General features: G+C 44.1%; 1 protein-coding gene across 1 annotated transcript; it reads right to left on the bottom strand.

Moving 5' to 3' along the window:
• Positions 1 to 832: 832 nt before the first annotated feature.
• Positions 833 to 14,417, bottom strand: smyd2a (SET and MYND domain containing 2a). The gene is made up of 12 exons (XM_030776900.1): positions 14,107 to 14,417; positions 13,095 to 13,158; positions 11,334 to 11,444; positions 8,285 to 8,345; positions 7,283 to 7,407; positions 4,701 to 4,768; positions 4,341 to 4,443; positions 3,463 to 3,573; positions 3,084 to 3,207; positions 2,420 to 2,594; positions 1,996 to 2,104; positions 833 to 1,773 (listed from the first exon to the last, which is right to left on the bottom strand). The coding sequence occupies exons 1-12, from the start codon at positions 14,277 to 14,279 to the stop codon at positions 1,690 to 1,692; spliced, it is 1,308 nt and encodes a 435-aa protein (XP_030632760.1). The 5' UTR covers positions 14,280 to 14,417; the 3' UTR covers positions 833 to 1,689.
• Between the last annotated feature and the right edge of the window lie 442 nt (positions 14,418 to 14,859).

The raw sequence follows: 14,859 nt of genomic DNA, 5'->3' as shown, positions 1-14,859 counted from the left end.
CGTGTCGTTCTTCGGGGTGGTATACAATCAAATCCATTTTTGGCCCTTCAAAGGCATATACTTTTCTGCGGCAAACTGAACACCACAGTGACGGATTAACTGAACACAGTATCATCACATAGACAAATAGTTTACAGAGCACATTTAATCGCGAACCACCAGGCAGCCTAAACAGCTTTGTGAAGATGTATGTTATACTGTGTCTGCGTGGCTTGGTGCCGATCAGCGGAGAAGAGAGGCATCAAGCTGCTCTTGTGGGCACTTGCCAAACACATGCTTTCTTTCCTGGCAGATGGTTCCAGATCCATAAATGGATCCTATTGCCATGGTTACTGGCAACGAGCTACACGGCCCAGCTTCGAAAAACAAGACAAAAACAACTCTGGTGGTCGGCCGAATTGTGTGATTTTCACACCATGCCGTTTTGTAACAGACAAACAACAAAAAATTGTTTCTTAAGTTGGTTTCATAAAGCCTAGTGGAGCGAGTTAAACTTTGATTCACGATCGGTTTAGGTACATGCAGTTATCACTGACAGCATTAACACTATTGTGTAGTAGCCTACTTCATTCATTCATTTTCAACTTGAAACCTGTAATCATCTCCATATGGGTTTGGTTTTATACTCCCTTATTATCAGCCTGACTTACTAGTGTGAGATAGAGAGACAGACTATATTTAACTGAAATAGTATGCAACGATCCGACTGCCAGATGATCAGTGAAATATAGCATCGCTACCGTTTCTATGACCGACATTACTCCCTGACATTCCGAGTCATGGAGATGTTGCTGGGCACAGATGATCGTCAGTGTAAAACACACGTAGGTCGTTGTCGGCCAATATGAATTTATTACTGTAGTAATTGTTACAGTAACAGACAGCGATTTTTTAATTAACATTCTGGAGTTTGAAGCATTCCAGCACTGTCCACATCATAACAAAACAAAACAAAACAAACAAAAACGAAACAAACAAACGATACTATACGGAACAAACGGGAATACAACATTTACAAAACAAAGCTGTGTGAAGGTTTTGGTTGTTTATGCGGTGCACTGACCATTGCTCCCACAGATGAGGACTGAAAAAGTAGGCTACTGCAGAATAAAGTCGGGTTTGCTGTCCCGCCGTTGTCCGTGAACGCTAGTTATCAGCGCAAAACAATCGTCATGCAACACTTATGACTTTCACAAACAAGACCAAAAAATTTCAGAGACAATTCTTCGTGGAGGTCGAAAAATACATATGCAATTTACATTCTGGAACATTCTGCTTTTTTAAGACAGTGTTTATGCATCTCCTCCTCTCTTGTGCTACATAGTATGAGAGGCGCAGAGAAAAATCCATCTTGTCAAACGTAAATCTCAAGTTTTACCACCGATGCTCTAAAATTAGCCCTTGCAGCGCAGTGCATTTTTTAAACCAAGGTGCACACACTTATAAATATATCAGCCAAAAATGAAAGAGACTCGTGTTGACTGTTAGTCATCCTAAAAACATATTCCATTCAAAAGGAGTAATACTGGAATAAGACAAACAGACGACATTGACATCACTTGATTGTATTAATAGAGAGAGACAGAGAGAGAGAGACAGAGAGAGAGAGAGAAAGAGAGGGAGGTATAAGAATCATGCCATGCAGTCTCTGATGGTGTTTTTTCTTTTCTTTTCCAGAATGATCTCTGCTCACTTCTGCTCCTCCATCTCTTTCTTCACTTCGGCGACGTAATGGTGATCTTTGCCGTGGGCTATTTCCATGATAGCAATTGCCTAGAAGTAGGACAGACATGTATTGACCGGGAGACGAATGATTTAACAGTTACCTCAGCTTGCGAATTAAAATGTTCTGGATATGATCCCCTTTAATCTGTGAATCAGCACCGAGAACTGTTTGTTTCGCAAAGTTCATCTCAATCCGTCGCTGGCTACGATTACGTCACTGGAGGATGAGTGAGTGGGGGAAAATAAAATGAGAAACGGAGAGAAGCTCACCTTTTTTAAAGCCTTGACTCCTGCTGTCTTCTTCTCAAGCCCTAAGTACAGTCTGCCCAGCTTCAGGTACATCGATGCCACATTCAGAGAGTACCGTGGGTAATGCACACTGATTTATAAAAAAAAAACCCAAAACAAAACAAAACAAACACAAAAATCCCCTCAAAGGATTAGCCGAAGAATGCACTTTCATAATTATTTTAGAGGTCAAAACTCAAAATGTGACTTTGCTTGACAGAAAGTGAAATAGTGAATTATTACACACTGCGAAATTTGGACTCGGGTGCTTCTGTTTTGAGTTTCTTGGTCTTAAAAAGTTTTCACTAACATCATTTCAAAGGCTGTTTTTTTTTTTTTTTTTTTTTTAAATCATACTTCCCTGAATACTGACTGCTGAAGCAGATTTTCATTTTAAGGTGATTACCTGTACGGGTGAATAATCTTCTCTCCATATTTCATGGCTCCGTCCCAGTCCTGCATGTACAGGCACACGCCCATTGCCTGGTACATCATATGAAGCATATAGACGTTGGTCTCCGCAAAGATGCTGCCCATTTTCTCAAGACTCAATTCACAGATCTCCAGCAGCTCACTGGGAGGTACTGAGCAGTTAAGGACTACAATTACCAGAAGACTACAACTCCCAGGGGGACCACAACTTCCAGGGGACAGGGATGTCTCAGAGAATAATTACTCTCATTTCAGCTCAGCTCATCAAAGTCCCTCAAGTCTTAAATGAAATACTTTGCTAAAAATGAAACTGAAGCTAATGTTTTATTGACTTACAAGTTTGTCAAAAACCTTACATTGGTTTTTCGCATCTATGTCCTCTGTAAAGAATTACTTTCTGTGAGACACAATTTAGTGCTACAAAATAACGTGATAATTTCCCTTCATAACATGACACAATTCACAAAAATAAATCATGAGAAAACCTTCCTAAAATGATCACGGTAATTAAAGACAGAGGTTTTCTGCTCTGAATGCGTCCCAATGCCCTTTTATCCTTGGTAGCAAAAATGAGCTGTTCCTCAGGTCTACGCCACGCTTACGGTCGTTACTGGAAAGAACAGGGAGAAGAAGGATATTCTTGTAGTGCTTGGCTCTCCGGAACTCCTCGATGACATTCTTGGCGTACCTCACCATGTCTCGGATTTCCTCCGGCTCAGGAGGTGTGCTCAGTTTCCGTCGGATCTCCAGCTTGGCTTTGTCCTGAACGCGGTGAGGGCAGAGACAGCGTGGGTGACTTCACTTAACGCAAGCCCCCAGCTTCCATTTCACCAACACTCAACCGTAAAGACACAATCTAAATTCTGCAACTGGTTAACATTTATGATTTGGTCAAAAACTATCAAATTCCTCGAATCAACCTAGGATATCGGCGAATGTGCTTTGATCTTTCTGCGTAGTCCTGTTTGAGGCTTTGCGTCTGGCGCCAGAACTCATTTGAAAGGGGAAAAGTCTAACCTTTGATTTAGTTGTGCATTCTGTACAGTCACAGGTGAAGAAGTAGGAGTCTCTCAGTCTCTCGTTCCTGTCCTCTGTGGGGTACAGTAGGTCGATGTAGCTGTTGAAAATCTTTTAGAGGTGAAAGTTCAAAGTTAACACCATAAAGTTCATGTTATGTGTAGATACAGCATAAAAAAGCAGTGGATTCTTTGCCACACCCCACCCAGAACAACTATTGCTCACTCAGCCACTATTTCCCAGTGAAAAAATTGGAAATGGAGTCAGATAAACAGGACAAAAAATGTTAAATAATTTTGTATGATTTACAGATGTTCAATGTTCTGCCAACATCTATGTTCAAACCAAGAATGTGGTTGACCTTTAAGTTATGATGTGCATATTCTTATAATGATCACATTTTAACATAACTATGTGCTGATAGCCAGCTTGAAATTAGCCAAAACGTATTACATTCTGCGGTGTTTTAAAATGGCTGATTTAAACCTTGCTCGCTTGTTCTCTCTGACAAACAACCACATTTGTCACATATTTTGACCACAGAGTTAAAGAGTTTTGTTTCCAGTGGTATTTGTTCAGTCTATATGAAGGGTACAGCTTTTTTTTTTTTTTTTTTTTTAATACCTTCAGCATGATTAACCACAGATTAGGGCCAACATTTCAAAGTCAACAGCACAGTTTGTACAATATCTATGGAGGCAAGACATGGGGAAATGAACAGAGTAAGGCCTGACCTCGCACACTGCCTTGACATAAATGTGAGGGAACAGGAGTTAAGGGCTGTCTCATTCGATATTTAAAAAAGGCGTCCACGCAGGCCGACGCGGGCTCTGTTCGCCGAGAAGGTGGAGAGCATGACCTCCCCTCGTGTCTCTCACCTCATCTCCTGGGTTGATTTCCTGAACAGCTCTGACCTCTGCTACTGTTCCCTTATACGTCACTATCACGTTGGGACTACAGCTATGGTTCATCAGGGCAACACTGAGGGACAAAGAGAGAGAGACAGAGAGAGACAGAGAGAAGACAGACAGGAGAGACAGAGATGCAGACAGAGATGGAGACAGAGAGACAGTGTGTGAGAGCGTGCACAAAAACCTCACATATTCATTTTTAAACAATTCAGTGTAAATGATTTGAAACATCTAAACGTGAACTGGACGTCAAACCAAATCAGCCGAACAAACAAACAAACAAACTGATCACTAGTTTGTACTTTATATCTGCTCTGTGAGGCTTACTCTGGGAATACAGCGGAACCCAAATGGGAAAGCTCCTCATCTTCGATGGTGAAGCCGTTACAGTTGACCTGGAGAGAGGAAGAAGACAGCATTTACGTTTAGGTGGATGGGCACGTGACATTGACGACTCTCACAGGACCATAATAAACATGGTCTCTTCACAGTGATGAACGCAAATGTCTCCACAGGACAACGACAGAGAGGCAGGAGCATCCCTCAGGCACAGGGAATGTGTGTGACCACACCAATAGTGCCTGTCAAAAGTATCAGTTCATTAAGAAGAGTTATAGATTCTTTATAAACGAACTGCATTCACAAAACTGGAAACAAACTGACTGAACTACAGTTTATGTTCCTTGCAAAGCCCTGTACAGTCCAACATTGACACAGCTGTGGACCTGTGCAGAATCGGACATTCTTAAAAAAATAAACGTGTGTGCTACTAAGAAACACACAGGATGTGAGAGAGGCCATAAAATAACACCTATGACAACACATTACTGGAATTACTGGATTAATGTCTCCACGGCTGAGGTGGGAGAAACAATGTGTCGTTCAGCAACCATCAGGGCACGTCTAAAACCTGAGCTTCATTGCAGAATGAGGACAAACAAACAAACAAACAAAACGCCCGTCAAATCTCAGCTCCAGCTTGCCAGAAGGCATGTGGGGAGACTCTGGAAGGTTCTATGGTCCAATGAGACCAAAAGGCCCCTTCCGAGCCTCTGTGTTAAGTACTAAAGTTTGGCAGAAGCTGAACACCAAACAGCATCCTGAGAACACCTTTCCCAGAGGTGAAACATGGTGGTGTCTGTGGGGGATGCCTCACCCGCCCCCCCCAGGGGCTGGAAAACATGTGAAGACAGGAGTCAAAGAGGAACACTGCAGCAGGATAATGTTCGTCCTCCAACAGAACAATGACCCCCAAACCCAAAATGGCCAAACTCAGTCTAGAGGTCTTAAAAAGATAAAAACAAAACAAAACAAAATGAAACAATAAAGTTAGTGTCCTGGAGTGGCCTAGTCAAATCCTGGAATTTGGTTCAATCACAAATCTGAGTTATGAGTTAAAAACTGCCGTCTGTCAACAGCTTACGGGAGTTGGAGCAACTTAGTGTGAGACTAAATAAAGAATGGACGAGGCTGGCAGCATCCATAAGTGCAAAACCGGTCGAGACTTGTTTCGTAAGACTAATAGCTATAATTTCTGCTATCAAACACATAATTAACTTAGACTCTTGTTTTCACTTACCTATATTCCCACAAGTACATTTATAACATAATTATACGTAAGACATGGTGAGATGGACTGCGATCCAAATGACCTTATGTGTATAGTAAAACAGCCCTTTATAGTCACTTTGATAGTCACTCTGTAGTACCACATGGCAGCTGTGAAGTGAGTGTGTGTGAGTGTGTGTGTGTGTGTGAAGCAAATGAAGAGGCTGGCAGGAGGCCAAAGAGGAGTGAAAACAGAGAGAGAGAGGAAGGGGTCGTGACCTTTGCGGAACGCTATAGTGAGAGAACCTTATAAGGCAGACAGGGGCTCAGACTGGGGGGGAGGTGGGGGGTCAGTAGGGGGCTGAATGAGACTCCTGTAGGTGTTGGTGGGAGCAGCTGCAGTTTGATCAGGCCCATGTGACAAGCGGCAGACACACGGCTGACCAGGCAAAGCGGGGCCCTTTTGGCTCTGCGTTAACGTAACCCAAACCAAAGCGTCAGACAGCACAGAGAGAAGTGAGCGTCGCGACGAGACTGCCGCCACCTCGCTCTGACCCAGTGAACGACGGGAGCTCAGTCACGTTATTTAATCATCTGACAAGTTCACTGGCGCAGGACCGTCCCCGTGGGGCGTGACATCATTTTGGGATGAGTCACAGAATTAGCCTTTAATTAAGTTCTGGCTCTGACACCGAGCCAAAGCGACGGAGCGTCAACGCCGTGTCGGGAGTCGAGTCAAATTTAAAACGCAACACCAGCGCCTTTTCTCAAAGGACGACCTCACGGAGCCTGATCAGAATGCATCCTAAATTAGGTGCCTTACAAATAAATGATTTTTGCTTTTGGTTCTCAGCACTAAAAGTGGCTTGTGGCAGTTTCCGTTGTGCTGTCTTTGAATCAGATACCACTGATAACTGTAGAAACGATGGCTGTTCCATATAGCTCCGTGCTGGACCTACCCCATTGCTCCGTCTAGCAAGTGCTTAAAGTCTAGGACCAGGAACAGCGGCATGGCAATGAGTTCATGCTGGTTTACTTAATGCTGCTTCTGAACACAGTGCATACTCCCTCCCATGCTTACCCTACTGTACAACCTGCTGTTGGGGAAAAGGGATGATACAGGGCTATCGAAATCTCACCCCAGAGGGCCAAAATCTTGCGCATGTTCACGTCTACGTTCCACTGGCCTGATTGGCCGAAGGATGCACGGTTTCCCAGGTAAACATCAGCCTCCAATTAAAAGTGTGGAGAGACACCAAACTTTGGTCTTCCCAGAATCGGTCTTTAAGAACTTTGGATTATGGGGTCTTTTTTGGGACCATCTGGGAGCTTTTCTCGCCGGACTGAAGCCGTGTCCTCACCTGGGCAAAAAGCTCCGTGAGGGCTGCGTTGTCTGGGAAGTCCAAGTGTCTGGAGTAGAAATGATGAAGGGCGGCGATGTCCGACTGGTTCATCTCGTTTTTCTCGTTGTCCAGTTTGTCCAGATCTGAGCCACATTAAAAAAACCAAACAAACAAACAAACAAAACAAAACACAGAGCAACATAGTTAAAACCCACACAGGTAATACACGTCAGATTTCACAAGACAGCGACAGCATCTCTGTCTGTCTCTGCCACGTGTTTTTTGAGTGACTGGCATAACCCATCACTCATAGCCCTCTAACTCTCACTGAAGAGCAAAGTTCACTTCACTGCTGAGCACCACAAAGTGGACAGATATTGTCAGGTCTGGGTGAATCACGGCCTGTTAAATCAGCTCTGGATGTAGCAGATGTAGCTCATTACGCTGACACTAACAGAAGTCTGAATTCCCTCTCAGATCTCTGCTCGGCAGAGTCCGTTTCTAACGGTTCCTCGCGGAACAATGAAATGCCATTTGTGGTTTAAACCAGGCAAGAGTCTCTGACATTGTTCTGCGAGGTGAGAACACACAGGAGGGAGATCACAGTCACCTCCTGCTCCATCAGCCCTCGAAGTCAGATGGTTCTGCCGTGTTTAAGAGTTCGATTCAAGACTGGGGAGTTATGTTCTACTGGAATCAAAGACTGGGGAGTTGCAGTATCTTCTACTGGAGTCAGAGTCGGTAACTCGAAAGTTGTCTTCTACTGGAGTGAAAGTCAAAGACCGAAGAAAGACCTTGTACTGGAGTCAGAGTCAAAGACTCTGGAGGTCTTCAGTAGGCTAATATTCAGTGTTATGTCATTCATGCTATAAACAAAGCGATTGCCGCCTCGGCGTTTGAAAATTAGATGACTGAAGATTATTTTTCTGACTGGGTTTTTATGTTCGTTTATTCAAATAAGATGAAAAGTGAGACAGTTCTCTCTGTACTGCGAGAGACTGCGAGTGTAGACATACTTACGCGATTCGAACTCTCTCAAAGCTAACACTCTCTCTGACGGCGTCCTCTCCGTCTGCAGTTTCTGTCAAAACAAACAAAAAAAATCACAGGTTGGAAATTACCACAAACACAAAACAGTCATGAACACGACCAAGAGGAACAGGGACAAACAAACCCATTATTTGTCTAAAAAAAAAAACAACAACAAAAAAAAATAAGCATGCAATTACTCATCAGAGTAGGAGCTGGTAAACCGCCCATCAGACAGCTTCGACCATGCAACAGACGACAGCGCTGTATGTAAACTAACATCTCAGCGTACAGCTTCGACCATGCAACAGACCACAGTGCCGTATGTAAACTAACATCTCAGCAGACAGCTTCAACCATGCAACAGATGACACTGCCGTATGTAAACTGACATCTCAGTGTACAGCTTCGACCATGCAACAGACCACAGTGCCGTATGTAAACTAACATCTCAGCAGACAGCTTCGACCACACAACAGATGACACTGCCGTATGTAAACTGACATCTCAGTGTACAGCTTCGACCATGCAACAGACGTCAGTGCCGTATGTAAACTAACATCTTGGCAAGAACCAGAAGGTGTTTAGCGAGCTTGCCATTTTCAGCGTCATCCGCCATGAGCTTCCTACGATCTCATTTCACGAGGCGACACTTAAATCTAGTCTTGTTTTTTCTCTCTCAGTTTCTGAATGGCAGGGAACCTGCTGTGTCTGTGTGACACACTACAGCTGACACAAAAAAAAAAAAAAAGAAAACCGTTCCCACCTGTCTCTGTCGTCTGCACCAACTCCTGTCGAGAGTTTAACACCTGTTTAAACCCACAGGTGTGCTGAACAGGGGCAGCGCTTGTTCGGCTTAAAAACCCATCATGATTAAACACGTCGCTTCGAGGAACTATGACAAACACGTGATTTCTGAGGACAGTGGTGGATACAGAACAACAGGCCTGAAGTCAGCCCACAAATGAGTGAAACAGCCTGGAAAAGCTAGGCTGTTTTTTTTTTTTTTTTTGTCATGGTCTGAGTAAAACGAATTCAGCCCTTTTCATCTCATTCTCCTCCTGGCTGAAACGTTTCTGCCTCTAAAGTAACTGAGCCGTCACGCAGACGTTCTACCTCTCGTCTTTCACTTCTCTTTCAATACCTCTCCTTTTTTTTCAGACTGAAATTATAACCATTTCCTATATCAGCTTCCACTGGTCCTTGTGTGACTTTAAACAGAGCTCATAGAGCACGCCTCACGTAACCCCAACATCCAGATACTAACCAACAAACATCAGTAAGGGCAGCTATGGGAGATAAAACCACGGATCACTGGCGGGCCAAACATTCAAGTAATGCTCCATCCATATTCATCTCTCTATGACGACAACCACCCCCCCCCCCCCAAACTGGAGACTGACTCAGCAGAGGTGAATGGCTCTGAGTACGCATTATAACAGTGATTATACTCCACCTGTTGCTGAGAGGATAGAAGAGTACCTCTGCATGCCTTACCCACACGATTGTCAGAGCTACAGAACCGCTGAGTGTGTCACCTCTCTGTAATCACTCAGAGCCCAAATCTAAAGGAGTTTTTTTTTTGTTTTTTTTTTATTTGCAAAGCCTGGCCCAAGGGCACGTTAATGTGCTAAATACAGCATATCAAACCTGAAGAGCGAATCAGCCAGAGGAAAGGATATTGTTGGAACCTTAAGCCAATCATCACAGCACTGGAGGCGTAAGACTCCACTGATTTTGGCTTTGCTGTGAGGTTTTCTCTCTCTCTCTCTCTCTCTCTCTCTCTCTCTCTCTACCTCTCTCTCTCTCTCTCTCTCTCTCTCTCTCTCTCTCTCTCTCTCTGCGTCTGTCTTTTCCTTCATTCATTCTCCAACCAACATGCTAAAAGGAGACCTTAACGTTTTTCTTGGGATTATAATGTAGAATACAGATTAAAAGATTACTCTTCGTTTCAGCACTCTGAAAACACCAACAGGAGAAGAATTTCACCGTGTGAGGCATGCACAGAGCTATATGACGAATGCACATAATGCTCCCTGGTGTGCGTGCTGAGTATAGTACCATCAAAGCAGCGACAGGTACACGTTTTTGAGAGATTTATTCCTACTGGTCAGAATAATCCATTGGTCAGTTATTTGGGAGAGTGCATGACTTTTTTTTTTTTTTTTAAATGAACTGAAACAGACCGAAACAAATGAACTGAAATTGTTTCTGTAAGGGCGACATGATCTGGATCAGAAAAATCTAACCGGAGGAAACATGTTACACGCATCTCACGAAAATATCTGCGCAAAAATAAAATCTTCCACGCAAAAAACAGAAAAAAATCAATCAACCGTCACTGGACTGATTTCATCCTTTTTCTGGTCCATTCATCTTACATGGCCACAGGCACACACCCCCCACGAAGCGATTAGTCGTTCATACCAGCCAAAGACTAATCAGCCATGAGAAATGTCAACCAGCACACATCCCTAATTCTGATGCTCCAGTCATTCCCATAGAAACAACTGTGGGTGTGCACGTGCACCACGGGCACACACACAGACACACACACACACACACACACATACAGACACACAGACACACACACACACACACGCACGTGCACGCACGCACACTCACACACACACACACACACACAGACACGTGCACGCACACACACACACACACGTGCACGCACACACACACACACACACACACACACACACACACACACACGTGCACGCACACACACACACACAGACACACACACACACAGAGGCACACACACACACACAGGCACACACAGACACACAGGCGCACACACACACACAGACACAGACACACACACACAGACACAGACAGACACAGACACAGACAGACACACACACACACAGACACACAGACACACACAGACACAGACACGCGCACGCACACACACACACACACACACACACACAGACAGACACACACACACACAGGCACACACAGACACACACGCGCGCACGCACACACGCACAGACACACACAGACACAGACACAGACACACAGCCCTCACCTGTTTGAGAATGATTCGTGCGACAAGCCGGACTGTTTCTGAGGGGCTCCAGTTTTCTCCATAGGAGCACATCGCTGAACACTCGAGCTTATGCATGGGCCAGTCTCCTTTCTGGAGGAAAAAAAAAAAAAAGACATTTTATGTACAAACAAACACACACACACACACATTTGCATTCATTTCTTACCAGGGGAATTCCTGTTGACTCCCAGTTTACTGTAACTAAAAACAACAACAACCCAACGCTACACCTGACTCTTGCCAAAGACAGGTTTTGACGCTTTTCCTTTTACCAATAAGAGCTTCTAGGAAAAAAAAGGATTTAAAGTTGTGGAAGCCAGCAAATGTCTCTATAAAACCACCACTTGTCAGATGTTTGTCATCATCTAATCCACACTACATCACAAAAACAATGTGTACACACACACACGCACACAATACAACATTTAGAGCAATTTCATTCCCATCTTGGCGAGTACCGGAGAGCCAAGCACTCAGCACACACAGGATGGTCACAAACACTGGACACAAATTCACTTGGCCTCTTTTTTTTTGGGGGGGGGGGGGGGGGGGGGGGGGGTGATTCATGCTTTGATAACACAGTGTGTACATGTTCATCTGTCTCAGTTTTCGATGACTCATGCTTTGAAATGAAACAGGCCTTGAAGTAAAATCGAGAGCTCCTGAGAGACAGGACCCTGGACTAATCTCAGGCCACAGCAGCTGGGGCCGCCACGGAACAGAGGACTCTACCAAATCCTGCTTTTTGGCAAGCAAACAGAAATTGATCCTTAATGCGGGGAGATGGATCGTCATAGCAACAGCGAGGACGGGAAGCCTTCCAGCTCAATTTGGGAGCTGAGGGGTGCCCAAAATGTCTTACAAAGACACACACACACACATACACACACACACACACACACACACACACACACACAAAGCATATGCTGGTTTCACAAATATGTTCTCTATTTCTGCCTAATATAGTCTGAAGCAGCGGTCAGATAACAAAGCCTATGATACGATGTGATTAACATGAATAACTGTTCAAGCTGAATCCGGCATTCCGTGATGTACTTCATCAAGTCCGATACAATCTTATCAAATCTTTTTTCCGCAACTTCACGTTCTCATTCAAAACGCACAACGGAATAGCACCGAGACAACACGCGTCAATAGCTTTTAAGCCATTCCCTGAATGTATTCATAATGGTACTGATGAGACAGAACCAGAGGGAGAGAGAACGCGTTTCCACTCTGGGTTCTCTCCACACAGCTTGCCTGGTGAACACTAAAAATGCAGTTCAGTGGCTTCTGGGGGGGGGGGGGGAGGGGGGGGGAGATCGTACACAGTCCTGCTAGGAACATAATCCCACAAGTGCGAGAATAAACGACTAAATAATTCAACACGCAAACAAGTGAACAGAGAATAGGAAGACCTGGTGAAAGCACAGTATCTTATGGATTATTCATCTGTGTTTGGATTTGAGTTTGTGCTTGGCACTGACTTGCGAGAATCTATTACATATGTGTCAAACTGGGGTCTACACACGACACCGACTATCGACATTACAAAGCACACTGAAACAGTTAAGCCAATAAAATCCAACAGAAATGTTAAAAAATATATCTTGAATGATGATGACAGATCAAACAACCTTTAGGCTCTTGAAAAAATGTTATGAGTCATGGAATTGGCATAAAAAACATGCTAACAAAACACACACTCTACTAAACACAAACACAGTCGGCTTCTCTTACCTGACATTCCACATTGCAGTAATAGGCCTGTTTGCACCTTCCACATTTGGACAGTCCTTCTCTCCTGAAAAAGCAAACGAGGACAATTAGGATCGTATAGCTTAAAGAACAAAACAAAACATCGTTTTCAGCCACTATGACGAACATAAACTCAGGAGAGTGATGTGCACTACATCATTTTCAATTCGTTCATGTTTGTCGTTAAGAATAACACGAGGACAAAAAAATTCTCTTATAAGCTACCTGGGTTCAGGTGACGGAACTGATAAAGAATTAAATTTCGATGACCCCCCCCCACCCCCCCAGTTATACACATCATTGTGACGGTAACGGATCTGAGAATTTGTAAAACGTTTTGAGTAGGTTATCAAAAGCTGGCTGTTCAAAAACATTTGAATAAGTGCAAGAAGTTGGAAGGGTCGCGTTTCATTAGTTAAAGTACAGAACAGTCGTAGTACTTGTTGCTATTGCAGGCGATGGATTTCATTGGATAATATTCCATCCGTTCTCCGCTCAAACCTGTCAAAAACCTGTCAATGAAAGGACGTGTGGTCCACGACATGGCAGGCAATTTGAACATTCTTGACCACTTTAACTGGATCACCAGTTTGTACACCGTACTCTTCATGACCCGTCAACACTGCAACTGTAAGTAAATTAGCCATCTTTCAGTGGAGATATCCAACAACTGCGGACACAGTTATCTAGGTAAATGGCCGTCGGCCCTCGGGTTCAGAGAGGTTGACCAAAACACATAACGGGATTAGCTAGCCGACTAGCAATAGCAGTTCGGTTAATCCGCGGTTTGTTCAACTGCTGCCGAAACTTGTCTGGCAGTCATTCAAAACGGACCACTAACAATGCATAAAGCTCATTGACAGTAATAGCAACAGAGCTTGGTTCATCTTCTGTAATAGGTGTCCAAGCGTGTACGTGTTCTCAGGGGTAGACCTTTGACAAAGGACGGAGCATTATCGAAACTGCACTCGTCAAAAACAAAACAGAAACATACCTTGTAAAGCAAAATTCGCAGTGGCCGCCTCTCTCGTTTACTGTCAAAACGTAGGCATATGCCGGACACGTGAACACGAGGTCTCCAACTTTAAAATGTTTCGTGGCTCTAAGTCCTCGCCCTTTGCCTGGGCTAAGGAATCTCTCGGCACCGTCAATTCCTTCAGATTTCATTTTACAAGCACGTCCCCGGAGTGTGTGGACACACTTTTCAGTGCTCGAAAGAAAACTGGCAATGATTAAGACCACAGATATTTGAGATTCGGACCGTTCCGACTCTCCGTGGCCTACTGATTACAGAGCAAAGCAACAGAATTGTCCTGGCGACTGCAGCAAGTAAGGTGACGCCACTCCGGTTCACCAGCACATGGAAAGTAGACAGCAGCCGCCTTAATACGACATCACTACAGGATTCCGAGCAGTCTTAAAGCCCGTCCATTCAGCATCACTTGCGTGGGTTTCTTTTTTCTTTCTCCTTTTTGAGTTGACACCTTCACACACCGTTGCGAAGCTGATAAGAGTGATTGGTGCACGCAGTCAAGTTGTTCGGCGCCAGGTTCCGTCGTCACTGCTGTTTGTTTACAGGCACCTCTAGACGCGCTCAGTCGCGTGGGAGTCATCTCATAGTCATTCTTAAAGAAATGACTGTAAAAAAAAAAAAAAAGTTAAACGAATGCTTAAGCAAGAACAAAATACGTAATTGAATGTCACTTATGGACCCTGTCATGGCGCGTCCCATTAATAGAATTGTGAA

Source organism: Chanos chanos, chromosome 1 (genome assembly GCF_902362185.1).
Source record: "Chanos chanos chromosome 1, fChaCha1.1, whole genome shotgun sequence".
Classification (NCBI taxonomy): Eukaryota; Metazoa; Chordata; class Actinopteri; order Gonorynchiformes; family Chanidae; genus Chanos; species Chanos chanos.
This window is presented reverse-complemented; position numbering and strand designations above follow the sequence as displayed.